This window comes from Callithrix jacchus, chromosome 1, assembly GCF_049354715.1.
Source record: "Callithrix jacchus isolate 240 chromosome 1, calJac240_pri, whole genome shotgun sequence".
NCBI classification, from domain to species: Eukaryota; Metazoa; Chordata; class Mammalia; order Primates; family Cebidae; genus Callithrix; species Callithrix jacchus.
Window position 1 is genome coordinate 148,024,812 of NC_133502.1, and position 25,242 is coordinate 148,050,053.

General features: G+C 34.6%; 1 protein-coding gene and 1 pseudogene across 4 annotated transcripts in view; both read left to right on the forward strand.

Moving 5' to 3' along the window:
- STX17 (syntaxin 17) overlaps positions 1-25,242 on the forward strand; it is a 71,455-nt gene that overhangs the window by 15,400 nt on the left and 30,813 nt on the right. For 3 of the 4 annotated variants that reach the window (XM_017975027.4, XM_078373396.1, XM_002743138.7), the window contains exon 3: positions 4,865-4,930. In XM_017975027.4, the coding sequence (XP_017830516.3) occupies positions 4,865-4,930 (66 nt within the window). Of the gene's footprint in view, positions 1-4,864; positions 4,931-21,656; positions 23,686-25,242 lie in introns of those variants that run through there. The other variant, XM_054258342.2, reaches the window with a different exon arrangement.
- LOC100414453 (large ribosomal subunit protein eL22 pseudogene) lies at positions 1,661-2,128 on the forward strand (annotated as a pseudogene).

Below are 25,242 nucleotides of genomic sequence, written 5' to 3' on the forward strand. Positions count from 1 at the left end.
ACCTTACCAATTCTTCACAGACAAGCAGAAATATTTCTGTGATCACATTTGCAAGGTCTTTTGGTTCTCTCGAATGTAATTTCCCTGGGCCTGTTGACTTGGACTCATTTGAAGTATCTAGATTTGTTCTTAATCTTCCTTTGTTTTTATTTTCCTCTTAATCATTTTATTTTAGATTTTTATATTTGGAAGTTCATTTTCCTCAATAAAGAAGGAAAGTGGGAAAAATTTGGAGTCGAATAATTTTGCTTTCTCTTTTGCATCCATTGACAATAGCCACCCTATCATCTGTCACCTTTCAGACACTGTTTATTGCACAGCTCAATTGCTCCCTATTCCACATGTCCTGAAGATACCATCCCCAGTTAGATATAAACATACCACCTTTACACAGTCCTGGGCCACAGACCTTAAGGTTTATAGATTTAACATTCACATGTTTTTTGTTTTTGTTTTTGCCTTTCAGATTATTTATCTCCTGATCATCAAAGATTTTAATTTTTTATTTACCCAAAGGGGTCAGGAGTTAATCTGTGTATTGGAAGATGTGACTGTATCTGGCGAGGGTGGAAGGGTACAAAATATTGTGCAAATGAGGGATATTTACTGCCTTCCTGACTGTAGACTGAAGGAGGCAAGGACTTTGACATTTTCTCCAGTGCCTAGCTGTATTTCTAATGCCTGTCACATAGTACATGTTCAATAGGTATTGATTGAACTAATTAAAATTGTTCTTCTCTACTGTCAAACTATAACAACCAAAAAGGGCATATTCTTGCTGGATGAGAGCATCAAGGAGACAAGAAGGGAGCTGAAGATATGTCTCTCAAGTCATCCTCTCTCCCTTCTTTCCTTCCTTCCTTTTTTAACCTTATTGCACTGGCTGGGGCCTCCAGTAAGAAGCTGAGTAAGACTGGTGAGATCAGACAACCTTACCTTCTTCCCAATATTAGACAATGGTCTTTGACCACTAAGTATGATGTTAAGTGTAGGGTTTTTGTAGATGCTTGCTGTCAGATTGAGGACATTAACTTCTGTTTTTTAGTTTGCTGAGAGTTTTTATTAATGAATAAATATTCAATTTTGTCAAATGATTGTCTTAAATCTACCATGTTGCTATTTTTGTCTCTTTGTCCATCTGTTCTTTGTTCCCTTTTCCTTCTTTCCTTTGGATTAATATTTTTTATGATTCAATTTTTTTCTTTGGCTGGCTTATTATACCTCTTGGTTTTTTACTTTTATTTTTTAGTGGTTGCTTTATGGTTTAGAGTATACATCTTTAACATCAAAGTCTACCTTCAAGTAATATGTTTCATTTCAAATATGTTATAAAAAGCTTTTGATAATATACTTCCAGTTCCTCTCTTAGGGTCTTTATACCATGGTTGTTACACATTTTACTTCTGCATATATTGTCAACCCCATTTGTTGTTGTTATTTTTGCTTTACATTGTGTTATCTTTCAAAGAGATTGTAAAAATAAGGAAAAATATTTATATTTACATATATATCTGTATGTGCCATTTTCAGTGCTCTTTATTCTTTTGTGTAGAACCAGGTTTCTGTCAGGTATCTTGAAGAACTTTTTTAAACATTTCTTGTGCACACCTTTCTGCTGGTGATGAATTCTATCAGCTTTTTAATGTTTAAAAAATATATTTTGCTTTCTGCCTCCACTGCCGCCATGGCTCCCGTGAAAAAGCTTGTGGCAAAGGGGGGCAAAAAAAAGAAGCAGGTTCTGAAGTTCACTCTTGATTGCACCCACCCTGTAGAAGATGGAATCATGGATGCTGCCAATTTTGAGCAGTTTTTGCAAGAAAGGATCAAAGTGAACGGAAAAGCCGGGAACCTTGGTGGAGGGGTGGTGACCATCGAAAGGAGCAAGAGCAAGATCACCGTGACGTCTGAGGTGCCCTTCTCCAAAAGGTATTTGAAATATCTCACCAAAAAATATTTGAAGAAGAATAATCTACGTGATTGATTGCGCGTAGTTGCTAACAGCAAAGAGAGTTACGAATAACGTTACTTCCAGATTAACCAGGATGAAGAAGAGGAGGAAGACGAAGATTAAATTTCATTTATCTGGAATATTTTGTATGTGTTCTTGAATAAAACTTGGGAACCAAAATGGTGGTTTATCCTTGTATCTCTGCAGCGTGGATTTAACAGAAAATGGAAATCATAGTCAAAGGGCTTCCCTTGGTTCCCCACTCACTTATTTGTAACTTCTTTTTTTTTTTCTGCTTGAAGATTTCAATTCTCAAGATAATACCAGAGTAGGAGGGGGTGACTTGACTGAACTGACAGCCTTGGGGAGGCAGATGAGGGTGTGGAGGTGTGGGCTGAAGGGAGTGGCCGTTATTTTAAAAAGTGTGACAGTTGTATCTGTTGCTGTTGGCAAACAATGATTCAGGATAGGAGTGGGCTCCTCTCATTCATTAACAGAAAATGTGACATCTTTCTAAGATTCTCTGTGGGAAAAAGTGTCAATAAAATACGGGTTTTTGGGTCAAAAAATATATATATATATATTTTGTCTTTATTTAAAAAAAACTTTCTCTGGGTATAGAATTCTAGGTTGCATTTTCTATTGTTTTCAAATACTTTCAAGATGTCCTACTGTCTTCTGGCTTACATTGTTTCTCACAAGAAGTCTTCTGTCATTCTTATCTTTGTTTCTTGGTACTTTGTGTGTCTTTTTTCTCTCTGTTTTAAAATTTTATTCATTTATTTATTTTAATTTATTTTACTATAATGTGCATTAGTATAGTTTTCTTCATTTTTCTTGGATCTATGATTTTTATCATTTTTCTCAAATTTGGAAAAACTTTGGCTATTACATTTTCAAATTATTTTTCTCTCATGGAGTCTAGTTACATGTATTTCACATTGTTTTCATTTGGCCCATGACTTACTGATCTTTGCTCATTTATTTTCAACTTATTTTTCTTTGTGTGTTTCATTTCGGATAGTTTCTATTGCTGTGTCCTTAGGTTTACTGATCTACTACATTGTCTTATCTACATTTAAAAATGCTATTGCATTTTTAAATTTCAGGTATTTCTTAAAAAAAAACTATTAATTTAATATTTAAAAATATCTTTTATGTCTGTTCTTCTAATGTGCTTATATTTTCTTCTACCTTCTTGAATACATGGAACACATCATAATAACTGTTTTTAATATCCTTGTTTATTGATTTCATCATCTCTGTCATATCAGGGTCTATTTCTATTTATTGGTTTTTCTTATTGCAGATCATATTATTCTGCTTTTTTGCATGCATGGCAATTTTTTTTTTTTTTCGAGACCGAGTTTCGCTCTTGTTACCCAGGCTGGAGTGCAATGGCGCGATCTCAGCTCACTGCGCGATCTCAGCTCACCGCAACCTCTACCTCCTGGGTTCAGGCAATTCTCCTGCCTCAGCCTCCTGAGTAGCTGGGATTACAGGCACACACCACCATGCCCAGCTAATTTTTTGTGTGTTTTTAGTAGAGATGGGGGTTTTCACATGTTGACCAGGATGGTCTCGATCTCTTGACCTCGTGAACCACCTGCCTCGGCCTCCCAAAGTGCTGGGATTACAGGCTTGAGCCACCAGGCGATTATTTTTTATTGCTATTAATTTTAAAGAATTTTTGTTTTGTTTTGTTTTGTTTTGTTTTTGTTTTTTTGAGATGGAGTCTCACTCTCACCCAGGCTGGAGTGTAGTGGCATGATCTTGGCTCACTGCAGCCTCTGCCTCTCTGGTTTAAATGATTCTCCTGCCTCAGCCTCCCAAGTAGCTGGGACTACAGCTGTGTGCCACCACGCCCAGCTAATTTTTGTAATTTTTAAATAGAGATGGGGTTTCACCATATTGGCCAGGCTGGTCTTGAATTCCTGACCTTGTGATTTGCCCACCTTGGCCTCCCAGAGTGCTGGGATTACAGGCGTGACTCACCATGCCCAGCCTGTTGCATCATTCTTTACCAAATTTTAAGAATGTGCAGAACAAGGAATATAAAAATGCCCTAGAAATTTTTTTAGTGTTCTACTCTTATAATCTATATTTTCCAGGCATATGGGGCATATTCTTTCATATTTCTGTTTTTTCTAATTATTTATAGGTTGATTTTTTGGGGGGGATGTGTAAAGTATCAAAAGCATGTTTAGTGTATTCACATCTGCTAATATTTTAATTATTTGATTTTTAAATTTCAACTAAAAATAATATAGTTGGTGTTGATGTTTAAATTCCATGTAAATGTTTTGCTGTAATGTTATCACATATTCTAATGGTTTTTATCAAGTAAAAAAATTCCCATAATTATGTTCATATATTTTTTTGTATGATACTCTGAAAGCTATAAATTGCCTTGGTAAAAATTAAACATGTATATTAAAAGTTGAGTCTCATTTTTATTTACTCTGTAGTCTGTAGTTACAGTGTTACTTTTTTAAAATTCAGATTTTAGTTTTCAGTACTTAACACTATCATTGACAGACATGTACAATTCTTCATATACAGTAAGAATATCTTACGAACACTTTTTTTAAATATTCTTTTACATTCTCATTCTTTATATTTTCCGTCTCTAGGGAGTTTGCAACATAGAAAAAATACAGACTCTTTTTTTAGTAAAATAAAATAACCTGATCTAATGGGGGTTCTTTGGTTTGTTTTCAATTTCTGTAGTATTGTGTGCAATATTCTTAATAATTTCCTATTTGTATGTGTTTGGAAAGTTAATTACCACTACTACATCGCTATCTTTTCTAGCTGGTATGTTTAAATTTGGATAGGTGAGTGGGGGTTTTTGTGGTAATGGGAAATAACCCGGTAGTGATGAAAAATTTAATACCTCTCCCCTCTCTTTTATAGTATCAAAGGTGCAGAATCTGGGATAAGTTACATGAAGAGCATATCAATGCAGGACGTACAGTTCAGGTAAGGCTGTTATATTTTTTCTGCTAAATCAGTATGAAAAAGACAGTCTTTAGACAGTTTTGCTAAAATATTTCCTTTGCAGATGAATCCTTTTATACACATTATTTTTAGCAGAACTTGCTGAATCACATGTTATACATATTTTTAAGGTTTTGTTTTATTACCAAATTTTCCTCCAGAAATGACACGTTGACTTCTATACTCTCACAAGCAATGGATTTTCTAAAAACCTTTTAAATGCATTGCTTGTGAGTGTATATCATTGGTATTACCCATTTCTTAAATTTTTGATAATTGATAGGTTAAAATAATGCCACTTTGTTGTTTTAATCTGAATTTGTAAAAGCTCTGAAGGATGAATTTTTTTCACATGTCCTGGACAGTAATTTTTTTGTTGTTAATTGCCTGTTAATATATTTGTATATATTATATTATGTTGATGTCTTTTGTGAGAGCTCCTTGTAAGTTGAAAGATATTGATCTTCTGTCAATAATTAGTATTGCAGATATTCTTCACTAGTCATTTTCTAGGCTGGAGTGTGGTGGGGCTATCTTGGCTCACTGTAACCTCTGCCTCCTGGGTTCCAGCAATTCTCCTGCCTCAGCCTCCCAAGTAGCTGGGATTACAGGCACATGCCACCACGCCCAGCTAATTTTTATATTTTTGGTAGAGACAGGGTTTCACCATGTTGGTCAGGATGGTCTCCAATTCCTGACCTGGTGATCCACCCACCTCGGCCTCTCAAAGTGCTGGGATTACAGATATGAGCTACTGTACCCCACTGTTATTTGCTTTTTAAAAGTAAATTTTAATTATTTTAACATAATTTTTAAAAATAATATGTTTACATGGTTTTAAAAGCCAAATACAAATACAAGTTTTATAATATCCCATATTCTCCACTTGCAAGTCCTCCTACTTGGAACAAACCACTATTAATCCTTTTGACCATTCCCCCTGCAATTTACCACTTTATTACTAAATCACATGTGTAGACTGATATTTCTTGATTAATCAGGTTTAGATTTTTTTTTTTTTTGAGACAGAGTCTCACTCTGTTGCCAGGCTGGAGTGCCATGGCACCATCTCTGCCCACTGCAACTTCCACCTCCTGGGTTCAAGCAATTCTCCTGCCTCAGCCACCTGTGTAGCTGGGACTACAGGCGTGCTCCACCACGCCCAGATATTTTTTAGTAGAGACAGGATTTTACCATATTGGCCAGCATGGTCTCGATCTCTTGACCTTGTGATCCACCCGCCTTGGCCTTCCAAAGTGCTGGGATTACAGGCTTGAGCCATTGCGCCCAGTCTTCTACTTCTTTTCTTTTCTTTTTTTAGGGGGATGGGGGGTTGGAGTTTCGTTCTTGTTGCCCAGGCTGGAGCGCAATGGCACAATGTCGGCTCACAGCAACCCCCACTTCCCAGGTTCAAGCGATTATCCTGCCTCAGCCTCCCGAGTAGCTGGGATTATAGGTACATGCCACCACGTCCAGCTAATTTTGTATTTTCAGTAGAGATGGGGTTTCTCCACGTTGGTCCGGCTGGTCTCAAACTCCCAACCTCAGGTGATCTGCCCCCCTCGGTCTCCCAAAGTGCTGGGATTACAGGCGTGAGCCACCGCACCCGGCCTATTTATTTATTTATTTATTTAATTTCTTATTTTAGATGGAACTCTGGCTTCCCAGCTTGCTCTCCTACTCCCCTTCCCCTGTATAATTACATATATTACAATTTATGGTTAAGTTAATGTAATATAAACTCATACTGATTATGAAGATATTGTTTTCTGCTAAGTCAAACAGTGAAATATAGTACTGCCTTTTACTTTTTAAAAAGTTAGGCAGGGTGCGGTGGCTCACGCCTATAATCCCAGCACTTTGGGAGGCCAAGGCAGGTGGATCACGAGGTCAAGAGATCGAGACCATCCTGGTCAACACGGTGAAAACCCATCTCTACTAAAAATACAAAAAATTAGCTGGGCATGGTGGCGTGTGCCTGTAATCCCAGCTACTCAGGAGGCTGAGGCAGGAGAATTGCCTGAACCCAGGAGGTGGAGGTTGCAGTGAGCCGAGATTGCGCCATTGCACTCCAGCCTGGGTAACAAGAGCAAAACTCCGTCTTAAAAATAAATAAATAAATAAATAAAATAAAAAGTTAGTAATTGCCTCATTTTTTAGTAGCCTGGTGTTCTCTGTATCTGTGGTTAATTTTCTCTAAATGCTCTGCATCTCTGTCACATACTATCAATAATATTTCTTATATGCTCAAATGTATCAGTTCGATTCTTTAAAGATATTCTTCTAAACTCTTCTTCCCCTAGTTCCTATGTGGACTTCCTAGGCTTGTTGTACAACTCCTGTTCTGGGACTTTCCTTTGCTGCTTTTCTATGTTAAGTCTCTATTTTCCTAGGCATTATGTCTTCCTCATTTTTGGTTTATTCTATTTTTTTTTATTGGAGTAATCTTGCAGTAGCCCTCTAATTAAGGGTATCTTGGAGATAAATATAAGTAATTATATTTCTTAAAAATGCCTTTATTCTCCCCTGACATGTGATTGCTAATTTTGCTAGGTATAGAATTCTAGTTGGAATTCTCTTTCAATATTGAAGCCTTTCTATCTTTTTTGGGTTCTACTTTAAAAGAAGCTAGTATGATATGATTTTCCAGTCTATGTACAGGACCTGCTTTTGTTTTGTTTTGTTTTTTTCCTGTTTGGGAGGTTTTGAAATTAGTTCATCTCAGGTATTCTGAAATTTGATGATGATGTCACTGTGTTAGACTCTTTCTACAAACTCATGTTCTTTAGTTCTGGGTAATTTTCTTAGATTTTTCTTTGGTCATTTATTCTTCTGTGTTTAATCTCTGCTAATTTTTTTTTTTTTCTTTTTCTAAGGGTCAGCAAACTTTGGCTCAGAGGCTATGTCGGCCTTGTGTCCATTCCATTTGCTTACACATTTCTTTGGCTGCTTTCACACTGTAACAGCAGAGTTAAGTAGTTGCAGCAGAGACTGTATGGCCTACAAAGCCTGAGCTGTTTACTTATGGGGACTTTGCAGAAAAAAATTGCCTGTTCTATGGGATGTTGGAACTCTTGGGTTACTTGTCCGATTTTTGCTCTATTTTCTAAAAGATTCCCTCAGCTTTATCTTTAATGTTTTTCTTTGAATTCTTTTTTTCTGCTATTATGTTATTTAGTTTACAAGAGCTTTTTCTTATTCTCTTTTCCTTTCTTTATAGCATTTTGTCCATGGGTGTAATCGGTTTTTTTGTTTGTTTGTTTTTCTGAGATATTAAAAAGTGGATTGCTTATCTTCTGATGGACTTAAGGATGTTTGGGCAAGCTGGTATTTTCCTTAGGGATAAGTCTAAATATCAGTATCTGGAGATTGTTCTTATTTGGTTTTCTGAAGAAGAATCCTCATTTTCCCCCTAGGGCAGGTAAGCGCTTGTCTTACAGAGTTATAGAGGCAGATTAGATAAAGGCTTCTGGGCTTTCATTGTTCAGTACAGGCTTTCCACAGATCTCTGTTTTTTAGCCCTGTGCCTGCTGGTGTTTCTGAATCTAGAGTCAGTTGCTTCAAAGAATACACCTGTGGTCCTCTTGAATTTCAGAAATGTTATTATAGCTGCAGTATAGTGATTAAATTGGGATAGAATGAAATGAATTCAAGAGATCATTAGGAAGGGTTACAGAGGTCAAGAAATAGATGTTAGTAGCTTAGTGATAGTGGAGATGGAGGAAACAGATTGATTTGAAATTTAGGTGGAAATTTGACTTATCTCTCTGTATTTACTGCTTGCTAACTAGATTATAGACCTAATGAGCAGAGACTATGTCTCTACTATTTGTATATTCTGCAGCATCTGGTACCCAGCAAGATATGGTGATCATTGAATGGTACTGAGCATGTTAATGATTTAATGAGATTATTATGACTTAGATTTCTTACCATCTTCACTGTTTAATCTATCATTTATAAATCACATGATTTGCTTGAGACATTGGTTATGGTCAAAGTATTTGTTTACTGATTTTTTAAAATATGCATATATATTTACCATATTGACCTCCATCTGGCATAAAATATTTATGGGTGCTATTGAAGTAGTGAAATTGAAGCTATTATTAGATGTAGATATTTGCTTAGTTTTTTTCATGCCTGCTCCGAATTTTGGATATAGATTTCTTTGCTACTTAGTGTAAAAGTTATTTTGGGACAAATAATTTCATCAACAATTATCACAGATTTTCTAGATTTATCATCATTAGATTTACATAGTAAAAGCTATATTGTCACATTCATTATGGTATCTTGATAAAAAGAGGTTCTTAATTTAAATGTAGTTTAAGTTACCAGTCTTTTATGGTTCCTACTTTGGTGTCTTGTTCAAGAATTCCTCTCGTGGAGGAGTCAAGAATATATTTTTTTATATATTCAATTGAGTGATTTAAATATTTAGCTTTTAGCATTCAAGTTTTTAATCCATCTAGAATTGGTGGTATCAGGTAGACATAAATAAAATTTTATTCCATTTTGAAAATCACTTGTATGTCACTATTGCCTGATTTCTATGGTGCTACTTCTGAAGCATATTGTAATTCCATATGTCTCTGATCTTTATATTCTATTCCATTGGTCAGTCTATTTCTGCACCAAATTCCAAATTATCTTAATTATGACAGTTTTAAGATAAGGCTTGATATCTGATTGTGCAATAGTTCCACAGCATGCTTCCTTTTCAGGAGTATTTTGGCTATACTTGACTCTTTAGTCCTTCACATGAAATTCAGAATCAGCTTTTCAAAGCCCATACACAGTCTTTTTGGGAAGTTGAGAACTGCATTGGATTTATAGAAGAAATTGACATCTTCACAACATCTAGTTTTCCTACCTGTGAATATGGAATATTCTTGCATTTGTATTCGTCTTCTTTAGTATTTGGGAGACTTTACAGTTTTTTTACATATGGGTTATGGCAATTATACTTTCTAAAGATACTCACAAAAATATCCCCCATTCCACCTTGCTTCTCCTCCACCAATAGTTGGAGTCTAATTCCTCTTCTCTTGAATCTGGACAGAAGTAAAACTGCTTATTTGTTGACTTGTTATTAGTTTATTTTAAAACACATTGTAATTGCGTTATTTTTCCCATTTTTGTCACTTATCAAAGTATAAAATTAATATTTTACAAAGCTGAGTCTTCCTCTGCTCTCCTTCTCAAATACTTAATATTTAGTAACAACACTAATTGATCATAGAGGATTCTGAAAAGTACATCACAGTTTCTACCTTGAAGGAACTTACCTAGACAGGAATTCACAAAAAGTTAAATTAAATATTTAAACAGTAGTTTAAAACCTTAGTAAAAGTTAATATAAGTCAGAATATGATTGATTGACAATTGCATTATAGAGACCAGTAAATGATATAGTACCTGCTATCTGGATGCTGGATAAGGGGGTATTATCCTTATTTTCAGTTACTAGAAGGCTGAAGAGATTTAGTATTAGTTTAAGAAGTAGTAGGAAAGCAGTTTATCTGGCATAGCATCAGTGCTCTTAGTTGGCACTTAGTAAAATCTTTAATGAGAACCAATTCCATTGTTGTATTCTAGTGTTTTTATTTTAATCTGGAAACATTTTGAATAATCAGGTGGATAGGGACTCAAGTACTACACTTAGTACCTGTATAAGATGCTCATTAGATATTTGTTAAATAAATGGACGGAGACCTTTTTTCTATTGATTTTTACTCTTTTTGGTGATTTAGTTAATGCTTGTTAAGCGATATATATTCTTTTTGGTGACTTTTGATGTTGAAATAAGTGTGAAATCATGATACTAGTATCAGTGCCTTAAGTATAGTAGTTAGATAATGAAAATAAAGAATAGTCCAGATTTATTTTAATTAAATAGCTATGACTCTGGAGCCCTTAATTGTAAATTATATGCTGTCTAGAATGTGTTGACTCTGTTATTTAAATGTTTACCAGTGGACTTCTGCTCTGTGTTTGTAAAGAAATCAGATTAATTATTATGATACCAAATGTTTTCTGCTATACACAATTTGTTCTAAATTACATGTTGTAAAAACACAGTAGGAATCCTTAAATCAATATTTTAAAAAGGCGAATATATGCATAGCCACTCTTAATCATTAAATACATAATTAGCCATTTTTGAGAATTTTCAATTAACTTAAAATAATTACTTTTTACATTTATCAGTATTGATAAGTATATATTTGAATATATATTTTAATCTTTAGACAGAAGTTTTGGGACATTTCTGAAAGAAAGAGAAAAGCCATAAGTAGTTATAAAATTTAGTTTTAAAACTAAAGAGAACAAAAGAGAGAAGTTGTTTTTATTTTATTAAAAGTTTAGCTATAGTTTACAGTTCACTATTTGTACACTGCAAAACTTCTTAAATATTAAATTGATATGTATTCTTTTTTTTCTTTCTTTTTTTTTTAATTTTTTTTTTTTAAGAGAAGAAGAAGGGGAAAAAAAGAAAAAGAGGGAAAAAGGAATATTACTTCATTCCTAAAATGGGTTTCAATAATGGCCGATCAATATTTTGAGTGTTTAAAGTGGTTAATGCATATTTTATGTGTTTAAAATGGAGACCTCTATTGTGTTTATTTGTTCTGGCTCTGAGTTCAAAATTGATATGTATTCTTTTTAAAAAATTTTGGTCAGTGATTATAGACCCCTTGATTAACTGCTGGAGAGTTCTGAAAATTTCCAGAATTTTGTACAGTATGCTTTTCTGACCTGATTATTGGAAAAACAGAAGCATTTGAACATTTACTATATTCTAGATACTCTCTAGACACTGGGCATACAGCTGTGGGGATGGCAAGTGGAGAGAGAAGAGAGAGATTTTTTTTTAAAGTAAATAAATATGTAATATGTTAGATGATTATAAGTTCTATGAAGAAAAGTAAAGCAGGTTAAAGGGAACAAAGAATCACAGAAGGTGATGAGTGTTCTTTTAAGTAACTGGTGGTTGTGGAAGGCTTCTGATGACATTTGAGCAGAGAGCTAAAGGAAGTGAAGGCATAAACCATGGGAAATAGAGTTTTCCAGGCAGGGGGAAGTCTTGAGGTGAGAGGATGTGGCATAGTCAAGGAATAGTAAGGAGGTCAGTGTGGCTAGTGTGAGCAAGGAGAGTACAGGAGATGAAGTCAAAGAGATCAGCGGGTCAGATCGTGGAGAGCCTTGCAGGATGTGGTACATCAGAGTTGGTAGACAGCTTTTGGAAGGTTCTGAGCTTCTTCCACTCTGCATAAATATTTTGAAATTCATTTATTTTGTAATGTTTGTCAGTGTTTTATTCCTTTTTATCATTGAATACTATTTTGTTGTATGGCTATATGACTGTTTGACTATTACTAATAACGCTGCTATGAACATTTGGGTACAAATATTTGTGTGGACAAAGGATTTCATTTATTGTGAGTAAATACTTAGGAATGGAATGGCTGGAACATATAGTAGTTGTTTTTTAGGAAACTGCCAAATTGTTTTCCAAAATGATTATATCATTTTATATTCCCACCAGTTCCTCTGTTGTCCTTGCAAGCAGTTGATATAGTCAGTCTTTTAAATTTTGACCATTCTAATTAAGTCTGTAGTGGTATCTCATTATTTTAACCTTCATTTGCCTAATGACTAATGATGTTTCTGTTTTCTTTTGAATGGAGTATTTTTATCAATTTGAAATGAGTATTCCATTTTATCTCCTTGCCTAGCTAGGTATACCTCTGTTATTTTAGTGTTCCTTTAGGGTTTTTAGTTTACATCTTATCACAGTTTATTTGTAAGTGGTATTATTCTATTTCACATATGTTTAAGAAACTTAAAATACACCTCTCTTTCTCCTCTACTAGCCTATATGCTGTTGTTCTCATATATTTAATTTTATACATCATATACTCATAATATTTAACTAGCCATTTATTTTTTAAAGTGATTTAGATATTAAAGGAAAAAATCTTATATATGTACTGGTGTTGTTTCCATTTCTAGTGTGTTTAATGCTTTTATGCAGATCCATATTTCCATCTGGTATGGTTTTCCTGTTGCTGGAAAGGTTTCCCTTAACATTTCTGGGAGTGTGGTTCTGCTGTGACAAAACTTTTGAGTTTTTGTATATCTGAAAAGTTTTTATTTCACCATTGTTTTTAAAAGAAATTTTGCTGTATATACATTGACTTTTGTCTTTCAGCATTTTAAAGATGTTTAGCTGTCTTCTCACTTACATTGTTTCTGATGAGAAATCTGCGTAATTCTTATCTTTGTTCCTTTCTATGTAATGTGTCTCATTTCTCTCACTGCTTTTATGATTTTCCTTTAATCACTGGTTTTGGGCACTTTGATTATGATAGGCTTTGATGGCATTTTCTTCATGTCTTGTGTTTTGAATTTATTGAGCTTCTTGTTTTGGGCCTCTGTGTTTATTATTTGCATCAAATGTGGAAATTTTTTGGCCATTATTTCTTCATATATTTTTCTGTTCCCTCCCTTCTCTTCTTTTTCAAGGACTCCAGTTACACGTGTGTTAGATTGCTTAAAGTTATCTGACAGCTCACTGATGCTTATTTTAATTCTTTTTGATTCTTTTTTATCTGTGTGTTTTATTTTGGATAGTGTCTGTTGCCATGCCTTTATGTTTATTAGTCTTAGCAGTAGCAGTGTCTAATCTGCCACTAATCCATTCAATGTATTCTTCATCTCACATATTGTAGTTTTCCCCTCCAGAATTTTGATTTGAGTCTTTTTTTAATATCTTCTATGTCTCTTCTTAACTTTTTTGAATACATGAAATACAATTATAATAGCTATTTTAATATCTTTTTCTACTAATGCTAATATCTGTATCACTAGGTAAATTTCAATTCAGTAATTATTTTCCTCATTATGGGTGATGTTTTCCTGTTTCTTTGTTTCTAGTGATCTTTGATTGGGTTCCTTTTAGATTGTTAGGTGCTGGGTATTTTTATGTTTTTATAAGTCTTATGTTTCTATAAAATAATGAGCTTTGTTCTAGAATGTAGTTAAGTTGCTTGGAAACTGTTTGATCCTTTATGGTCTGACTCTTATGATTCATTAGGCTTAACTGCAGCCTGCTTAGTCTGTTGCTAATTATTTCTCCTTACCAGGGCAAAATGTTTTTGAGTGCTGTACCCAATTCCCGGTGAATTAAGAGTTTTCCTGTTTTGACTGGTGAAAACAGGTACTGTCTTCAGTGTTGAGTGAGTGCCAGGTACTAGTCCCTCTAACTTTTTCAGATGGTTCTCTCTCCAGCTTTTGGTAATTTCCTCACATACATGTTCTGATCAGTTCTTTGCTGAATTCTGATACTTAGTGACCTCTAAATACCGATGTATCGCTGATCCCTCTGCATATTTCCAGGGCTCGCTCACTCTGTGCTGCTCTCCCCTCTCCAATGTTCTGTTAAGAGAACTGTGCTCACCTTGGACAGAAACAGAAGTCATCTATTATTGTTTTGAAACTGCAAGTATAGTATACTTAACAATTTTCTTCTCTGGGATAAGAAAACATTAGGATTAAGAAACATTTCATGATCAAAATTTGAAACTAAATGAAAGAGCTAGAAATTGTTACTCCTGTAATAATTCACTGAAGAACATTCACTTGGCTTTTATAGAAATCTGATAAAGGCCAGGAGCAGTGGCTTATGCCTATAATGCCAACGTTTTTGGAGACCAAGGTGGATGGATCGCCTGAGCCCATGAGTTCAAGATCAGCTTGGGCAACATGGTGAAACTCTGTCTCTACAAAAAATACCAAAAAATTGGCCAGGCATGGTGGTGTGTGCCTGTAGTCCAGCTACTTGGGAGGCTAAGATGGGAAGATCTGTTGAGCCTGGGAGATTCAGATTGCAGTGAGCCATGATCATACCACTGTACTCCAGCCTGGGTGACAGAGTGAGACCCTGTCTTGAAGGAAGGAAGGAAGGAAGGGAGGGAGGGAGGGAGGGAGGGAGAGAGGGAGAGAGAGGGAGAAAAAGAGGGAAAGAGGAAAAGAGAGAGGGAGGGAAGAAGCTACCTGATAAGCCTCGCTTTTTCTTCATAATAGTGATGATGTGGGACTTGTTGAGGTCACAGATTTCTGGGATCCACATTATAGATTTTGATTCAGTAGATTTCAGACCACATTTGGAAAGATACTGCTTTGGAGAGTCTATCCCAATTTTGTAAGTATACAGATGTACAAAAGTAAAATCAGCCATGGAACTTGTAGATGTGAGATGTGACTTTCATGATTTTACTAGGAAAAATATAGAACACTTGAGCTATCTACTTTTCAATTTTTTTTAAAAAGGGGATGATTTAAGAGGGAGAAACAATAGAAAAGAGAGGGAATGAGGAGGAGAGTGGAGAAGCAAATGTAGTAGACTGGTTAGGAGAAAAGAAGAAATGATTAAGGAAAAGCAAAGCCAGGTAGAGAATGGAAAAGAAGATATAAGAGTAGATTCCAAAATGAATGCTATTAGGATATAAACTGCTTTAGGTTATTGTGAGCTTTAGAGGAATTTATAACTTAAATTTTGCCTTAAAATTCTTATGAGTTGATTAATCAGGATTTAGGATCCTTGACCTCTACTCTGATTGGTATAGGTTCTACAGAATCTCAGGGATGAAATTAAATCTGAAACATTATCAGTTGTAAGACATACTATTATTTTGTATACCTCTAAGACAGAAAAAGTACTGCCAGTTAACTATGCACAATTCTTTTTGCCATTTATTTTAAGATGCCTTTCAAATTTAGAGATGTTAAAATGTGGACAAGATACTGTGTTCTAAAATTGATGAAATGTAGTATTTAGAAGGCTGCTACCCTACTTCAGTCTTCCCAATCTATTCTTCCTATTTATTATGTTCTGTTTTCCCAGTATTATTTTTCAGAGACAGCACAAGTTTCTCCTCCTTTATGAAGCCTACCTGGATCCTTACTGTAAAATATGTTTCAAATTTCCTTTAAGCATGTTTCTTCTGCCCCTTTTGTTTTGAAAATGTCCCCTTAATAGAGAATCAAAAGCAAAATAGGAGTTACATAGTTCTGCTTTCTCTGCATCATCTGCTAACACTGTACCATCTGCCCCAAGCAGTAGGCCTGAACTTTGTTTCTTGTTCTTAATCTACATGTATTTTTTTAAGTCCTTTTTATTGTTCTTAACATTTTTCATCAGCCTCCGCTCATTCTGGGTTCTTACTTTACTTACAAGATACTTCTTGTTTCACAAGTCTCTTAAAATTCTGAACTTATCATAGCACACCTTACACAACAACCATATTGTATTCTTTAGATGCCACTTTCTTTTCTTTCTTATCAGATTAACTTTAATTTTTCTTATTTTTTATTTTTTGAGAAGCAGTCTTGCTCTTATCACCCAGGGTGGAGTGCAGCAGAATGATCTTGGCTCACTGCAATCTCCAACTCCTGGGTTCAAGTGATTCTCCTGCCTCAGCTTCCTGAGTAGCTGAGATTACAGGCGCCTGCCACCACACCTGGCTAATTTTTGTATTTTTAATAGTGATGGGCTTTCACCATGTTGGCCAGGCTGGTCTCTAACTCCTGACCTGAAGTGATCTGCTCGCCTTGGCCTCCAAGAAGCTGGGAATACAGGAGTGAACTTAACTTGTTTTTATAGTGTCAAAATTTTACTTTTTAGAAATGTTATCTCTTTTTCAAAAAACTTTATTACAGTATGATTTCTGCTATGGCATCATAGAGCTTTTTTCTTTAAACGTTATACAATTCACTTTCCTAAAGAATTGCTAATCCTAGTGTTCCTTCTAACGCTTGGGAACTTCAGGACGGTATCATGGTTTCTCGCTCATGCATCTCACTTCCACCTCACTATTTTATGCTTGTGTGTCAGAATTAATTCCAAAGGAGTAGTTCTTTTCATTATTTCTTCCACCTAATGAAAGATGGAATGTTTCATATGCTAATGACTTACACTTTTCTAGAGAAGAATTTTCATTGGTTTCTTGATAGTTGGAGATCCATGTTGTCGGACCACTACTTTGCCACTTTGAGGAAAGTATTAAGAAAGCATTCATTCTTTTACCATACTGATTGAATCGTACCATATACCAGGGACCAAACATGGCCTTGAAGATATATGACAAAGAAATTAGACACAGTCCCTATCTTAGAAACTTTACAGTTCATTTGAATTAATTAATTAACATCCAGTATGCTTCCACAATAAAATCCCCACTCAGTTTTACCCCTACTTAATGCTTTCAACCTTGTTTCTGTCCTAAGGTTAGTTGACCATACAGGTCAATATAATATTCTTTTCCAAAAGTATTATTTAAATTTTTTATTGTGAAATACAGCATGCATACTCTAAAAATGTCTAAAACATAAATATACACCTAAATTATTATACTGTGAATACTCATATACTACTCAGATCAAGAAATAGACAGTTGCTGGTATCCCAGAAGCCCATAGCCTCTTCCCAATTATAAGCACCTTTTCCCCTGCAAAAATAATCACTGTCTTGATTTATGTGGTAAATACTTTGTAACTTTTCTGTATAATTTTACTGCCAAAGTGTATTCTTAAGACTGTAATTTAATTTAGCCTATTTTTGAACATTATATAAATTGAGTTAAACAGAAGATATCTTTTGTGTTTGGCTTGTGATTTACCTGTATTTTTGCCTGTAACAATAGTTCATCTATTTTCATTGCTGTATATTTTCTATTTAATGAATATACTATAGTGTATCTATTGTACTACTTATGAACATTTGAGTTGTTCAATTTATATTATACCTATTATTAACATTTTAATGTATTTTTACAAATGTGCACATATTTCTGTTGAGTATATTCCTAGCACAGGAATTTTTAGTTCATTGTGCATACTTATTTTCAACTTTAGTAAGTAATGCCAAGCTGTTTTCCAAAACAGCAATGTTAATTTTACATTCCTTCCAGCAGTGAATACAGTCCTGTGGGTACCACATCCTTATCCATATCAGTGTTTAGCATTGTCAGACTTTAATTTTATTTGTTCTGGTGGGTAAGTTAATTGTGGTTTTAATTTAGATTTACCTGATTATTCATGAGATTGAGTAACTTTTCATTTGTTTGTTAGAAGTGCCCATGTAGCGTTCTTACCTACATTTCTATGGGTTTTTTGTGATTTTTAAATACTGATTTGTAAGACTTCTTTATATGTTCTGCTTATGACCCTTTGATTAGTTATATGTTTTACAGTTGTCTTTTGCCACGCAGTGGTTTACTTTTTCACTGTCTTAGTGGTGTCTCTTGATGACTAGAAGCTCCTTTAATTTAAATGTTATTAGTCTTTTATGGTTCGTGATTTTGTGCCATGTTTATTTTTGTTTTTATTTTTTAGAGACGGGGTCTCCCTTTGTCACCCAGGCTGGAGTGCAGTAGAGGGTTGTGCCATGTTTAAGAAATCTTTCCTACCTCAGGGTCACAAAGACATTCTTGTATTTTAAAGTGTTATTGTTTTGCCTTTCACATTTAAGTCTATAGTCCATCTGGTTGATTATTATATATGGTGTGAAGTGGTATATTCAGCTTTATTTTGTTTTTCATAAGGATACCCAAATTACTAAGCATAATGTTTTGAAAACTTCATTTTTTTACCCAGCATTACTCTGTAGTGCTACCTTTGTTATAAGTCAAGTGCATATATGTTTGGGTTGTTTCTGGACTGTTTCACTGTGTATTTGTCTATTCTTGCACTAATGCCATACTCTTTTAATTACTGTGGCTTTATAATGAGTTTTGGTATCTAATAGAGGAAGTTCTCCTACTTTCTTCTTCAGAAGTGATTTAGGTAGCCTCAGCCCTATGCATTTTCATATACATTTTAGAATCAGCTTATCAAGTTTCACCAAAACAACACAAATTTTTAATTAGTCTTTTGCAAATTTATTTGAATTTATTGAATCTATATTTATTTTTTGTTTGTTTGTTTGTTTGTTTTGAGACGGAGTCTGGCTCTGTCGCCCAGGCCCAGGCTGGACTGTGGAGATGCAATCTCAGCTCACTGCAAGCTGCACCTCCTGGGTTTGAGCTATTCTTCTGCCTCAGCCTTCCGAGTAGCTGGGATTACTGGCGCCTGCCATCATGCCCAGCTAATTTTTTTTTTCTTTTTTTTTTTTAGTCGGAGTCTCACTCTGTGTTGCCCAGGCTGGAGGGTAGTGGTGTGATCTTGGCTCACTGCAACCTCCGCCTCCCAGGTTCAAGCCATTCTCCTGCCTCAACCTCCCAAGTACCTGGGACTACAGACATGCACTACCACGCCCGGCTAATTTTTGTATTTTTTAGTAGAGACAGGGTTTCACCATGTTGGCCAGGCTGGTCTTGAACTCCTGACATCAAGTGATCTGCCCGCCTTGGACTCCCAAAGTGTTGAGATTACAGATGTGAGCCACCATGCCCAGCCAAATCTCTGTATTCAAATAAAAGTGACATCTTTGCAATATTGAATTTTTCAATCCATGACCATATTCTATCTATTCATTTTATTGTTTTGTCTTTTGTATGCTGCTAGTTTTAAATTGCTGGCATTTCTTTAGGATTTTAAAATCTTGTTTATAGTGCATGCAACTAGTCTAAATTTTTCTTTATTCTTAATCTTCTTGTTAAGTTTCGTGTCAAGGTTCTGCTGTCATAAAGAGTTAGATGATGGTCTTTTTCTGTACCTTTGAAGAATTTGTGTAATTTTCTTTAAATGTTTGGTAGAATTGGCCAGTAAAACTATCCATACTGGGTTCTTTGTTTGTTTGTATGTTTGTTTAGTTGGTTTTGGTTTTCTGTGGGGAATGTGGGGAGGAAGAGAGACTTCAAAATATACATTTAATTTCTTTAATAATTATACTACCATTTTGGTTTCTATTTCTTGTCAGTTTGATAAGTTACAGTCTTCTAATAATTTACTCCATCTAAGTTTTCTAATTTATTGGCATAATTTTTTTCAAAATCGCTTATTTTTAATTCTGCAAGATCAGTAGTAATGCCCCTTCTTCATTTCTGATTTTGGTTATGCCAAAATTTCTGATTTTGCCTTCTTTCTTTTTACAAATCACTTCTTAATGAGGTTTATCAATTTTGTGAGTCTTCCCAAAATCCAATTTTGGCTTTGTTAATCTAGTGTATGCTTGTATTTCTGTTTCATTAAATTTATGTTTACATCTTTATTATTTTCTCCTTTCTACTTTATTTTGCAATTGTTTTTGCTGTTTTTCTAGTTTCTTGAGATGGCTGTTCAATTTACTAGTTTTCAACTTTTTTCTTTTCTCACATATACATATATATATATGTATGTATGTATATATGAAGTTACAGCTATAAATTTCTATTCCTTTCGCTGCCTGTATGTTTAAATATGCATGAGTTTTCTTTTCATTCAGGTCCAAGCATTTTTTTTTTCCTTAAGATGAAATTTCTCTTATTGTTCAGGCTGGAGTGCAGCGGGTTCAAGAGATTCTATTGCCTCAGCCTGGGATTACAGTTGCCTGTCACCATGTCCAGATAATTTTTATATTTTTAGTAAAGACGGGGTTTCACCATGTTGGTCAGGCTGGTCTTGAACTCCTGACCTCAGGTGATCCATCTGCCTCTGCCTCCCAAAGTGCTGGGGTTACAGGCATGAGCCACTGCACCCAGCCAACATTTTTAATTTCGATTGTGATTTCTTCTTTGACTTGTGGGTTGTAGAGAAATATGTCTTTCTGCATTACTGAACATGAAATGTTTATAGATATATTTTATTAATGATTTTGAGTTTTACTTTTATTATGATCAGAATACATGGTCTGTATATCAGTGTCAATATTTTTGAAATTTGTCAAAACTTGCTTTAAGACTCAATATATAATTAATTTTTATAAATGTTCCCCATGTGTATTTGCATGTTTTTTATGTGTGTATTCTCACCTTGTTGGGTATAATGTTCTATGTAATTTATATCTAGTTTATGTTAAAGTTATTGTTCAAATCCTTTATACTAACTTATATCCTTTGTTCATTTGTTCTGTTAATTATTTAAAGGTGTTAAAGCCTTCCCTTGTGATTGTGGATTTGTTTAAATTTTTCTTTACAGTTCTTGTCCGTTTTTGCATTATATGTATCATGGGTATGTTATTAGGTACATTTAACTTTAAAGTTATTATATATTCCTGGTACAGATATTATAAAGTGGATTTTCTTTATTTTTAGTAATGTTTTGGCTTTAAAGTCTATTTTCTTCTGATACTGTTACAGCAGGTTTCTTTTAGGGAGGAGTTGTTAAAGTGGTTTGTCTTTTTGACCTTTTTACATTGAGCCGTTCCTTATGTTTTTGGTACATTACTTATGTTTTTTAAATTCAGTCTATAAATCTTTATTTTGTAACTGGAATATTTACTTCATTTTTATTCAGTGTAATTATTGATATATTTAGGTTTAAATCTTTCACCTTATGGTGTGGTTTCTATTTCTTACACATATTTTTAAAATATTCATACTTACTTTCTTTTGTATTGATCCCGTTTTTTTTAAAATTTATCCAATTTTCCCTTTCTAGTTTAGGAACTACATTTGGGCCTCTTCCATGGATTTCACCAACTGTGGAACAAAAATATTTTTTTAAAAAAATGGATAGTTGCATCTGTACTGACTTTTTTCCTTGTCACAATTCCCTATAAAAGTACATTATAGGAACAATCCAAGATGGCTGATCGCTAACATCTCGGGATTGCAGCTCCCAGTGAAAGCGCAGAGAACAAAGCAGAAGATTCTTTTTGTTGCTCACGGAGCAGAAGATTCCCAGTGGAGGCGCTGCACGGGTCACCAGTGCGACTCTTGTGGCTGGCGCAGTGGTTTTGCCGGCACCTCGGCGCGGCAGCTCTTGGTGCAGAGTAAACGGGACTGGTTCCCCTTCTGACAGACGTTTGGAGCTCCGGGAAGGCAGAGTCACCTATTACGGACTCAAGAAGGAAGCCAGACTGGAGATTCCCAGGCAGAAAAGCACCGTCAGTCTTAACGCCACTGTTTTGGCCCGCACAGTGGGTTTCTCATATTTCAGCCCTGAGAATTAACAACCTGGACGTCCACTCAGAGACCTAATTTGAAACTTGGTAATTACAAAGACGACAGGTGGATAAATTTACAATGATGGGAAGAAACCAGCGTAAAAAGGCTGAGAATACTCAAAATCAGAATGCCTCTCCCTCTAAAGAGGATCACAGTTCCTCATCAACAAGGGAACAAGACTTCATGGAGAACGAGCGCATCCCATTAACAGAATCAGGCTTCAGAAGATGGATAATAAGAAACTTCTGTGAGTTAAAAGAACATGTTGTAGCCCAATGTAAAGAAACTAAGAACTTTGAAAAATGGTTTGACGAAATCCTAATGAGAATAGACAACTTAGAGAGGAATACAAGTGAATTAATGGAACTGAAGAATACAATACGGGAACTCCGAGAAGTATGCACAGGTTTAAACACTCAAATTGTTCAAGCAGAAGAAAGGATATCAGAGGTCAAAGTCCAACGTAATGAAAGAAAACAAGAAGACAAGATTAGAGAAGAAAGGATATCAGAGGTCAAAGTCCAACGTAATGAAAGAAAACAAGAAGACAAGATTAGAGAAAAAAGGATAAAAAGGAATGAGCAAAGTCGCCAAGAAATGTGGGACTATGTGAAAAGACCAAATTTACATTTGATAGTTGTACCTGAATGCAACGGAGAGAATGAATCCAAGCTGGAAAATATTCTTCAGGATATTATTCAGGAAAATTTTCCTAACCTAGCAAAGCAGGACAATATTCAACCCCAGGTAATACAGAGAACACCACAAAGATATTTCTCAAGAAGAGCAACCCCAAGGCACATAATCGTTAGATTCACGAGGGTTGAAATGAAGGAGAAAATACTAAGGGCAGCCAGAGAGAAAGGTCAGGTTACCCACAAAGGGAAGCCTATCAGACTTACAGCAGATCTCTCAGCAGAAACTCTACAAGCCAGAAGAGAGTGGGGGCCAATATTCAACATCCTTAAAGAACAGAACTTTCAGGCCAGAATTTCATATCCAGCCAAACTAAGCTTCACAACTGAAGGAAAAATAAAATCTTTTATGAACAAGCAAGTACTCAGAGATTTTATTACCACCAGGCCTGCTTTACAAGAGCTTCTGAAAGAAGCATTACACATAGAAAGAAACAACCAGTATTAGTCTTTCTAAAAATATACCAAAAAGTAAAGAGCATCAACATAAAGAAGAATTTACATCAACGAATGGATAAAACAGCCAGTTAACATGAAATGGCAGTAATCCTAAATTTAAATCGACTAAATCCCCCAATCAAAAGATACAGCAAAACCCAACGGTATGCTACATTCAGACCCATTTCACATGCAAGGATACACAAAGACTCAAAACAAAGGAATGGAGAAAGATTTACCAACCAAATGGAGAGAGAGCAAAAATAAATAAATAAATAAAAAGTGGGAGTTGCAATTCTCATATCTGATAAAATAGATTTTAAAGCAACAAAGATATAGTGGTAAAAGGATCAGTGCAACAATAAGAGCTAACAATCCTAACACCCAGATATATAGAGACTTAGACTCCATGAGACAGAAAATTAATTAGGATATCCAGGACTCGAACTCAGATCCGGAACAAGTAAACTTAATAAATATTTATAGAGCTCTCCTCTTTAAATACACAAAATATATATTCTTGTCAATACCACATCACACCTACTCATAGGTTTAAATAAAATATTGATTGGCCATTATTAATACCCATTTTTTTAGAATAAAGCAACATTTCCATTCTCTCTTCCTCTTTTTCTTCCTCTTTCTTCCTCTCCTTCACTCCTTTTTTTTCTTTCCTTCTCTCTCAAAAAAAAAGTACAGTATAACAACTATTTATATAGTATTTACATTTTATTAGGTATTATAACTAATTTAGAGATGACTTAAAGTATACAGGAGGATATGCATAGGTTATATGCAAATACTATACCATTTATATAAGAGTTTATACATCTATGGACTTTTGGTATTTGCAAGGAATACCAAGGAATAAATGTATATATGTTTGCTAGAAATTACAGCATACCTCTTCGACTTCAAAGTACAGATAATACAGGTTCCTTAGACTTTTAGTTCCATGTATTCCCGGAAACTCAAATGCTATTTTAATATAAATATTTCTAAACCCCACAGACATTATTATTATTGTCTCAGTAGAGTTACTGGTCATTTGGATTTACCCACCTTTTATCTTGCTTTCATTTCTGTTCATTTCTCTTTGTATTTTTCAACTTTATATCTAGTATTAATGCAGCATATGGAACTTCAGATTGATAGTAATTTACTTTCTATACTTTGAATATATTGTTCAATTGCTGTTGAGAAGTCATATTATAATCTTATTATTTCTTTGCAAGAATCTCTTGTCTCTAGCTGCTTTTAGACATCTTTTCTCCCTCTTTTTCTCTCTTCTGGCTAGGTGTAGTTTTCCTTTTATTTATTCTTCTCAGGATTTGTTGACCTTGAATTGTGGATGGATGTTTTTCTTCAATTTTTTTGAAAATTCTCAGTCATTATCTATTCAAATTTATTTTTTCTTTTCTTCTGGGAGTCTAAGTAAATGTATATTGTACCTTTCTAACTATATCTTCTGTATTTCTTAACTTTTCTTCTATATTTTTTTACCTTCCTTGTTTCTTTTTTTATATAGTTTTAAATAGTTTCTTCAGATCTGTTTTCCAATTTACATCTTTCTTGAACTGGGCCTAATATGAAGCTAAACTCATTTATTAAATTCTTTTGGACACTATTTTAAAATTATAGAATATTCACTAAAAAACTATGTTGCTTTTTATAGTTTCCAATTGTCTGCTAAGCTTTATTTTTATATCTTTGAACAAAATAACTATAGTTTTATAGACTACATTTGCTCATTCCCACATTGCATGTCCTTTTGGATGTTTCTGTTGCCTGTTGTTTTTGCTGTTTCTTCCTCATGCTGCATATGTCCTCATGTGCTTAATAATCTTCGATTGATTGATGGACATTGTATTTGAAAAATTATGGAAATTATTTGAAGATAGGGATGATGTTATATTCCTCCAGAGACTTTCATTTGTTTTTCTAAGACCTTGGGTGCACTAACTTTCCAAGATTATCTTTATCCAATTTTAGAACTTAAGGTTTTTTTATGAACTACTCAAGACTGGAGGCCAGTCTATAGTTCATGCAAGAGCTGCTTTATTTTAGG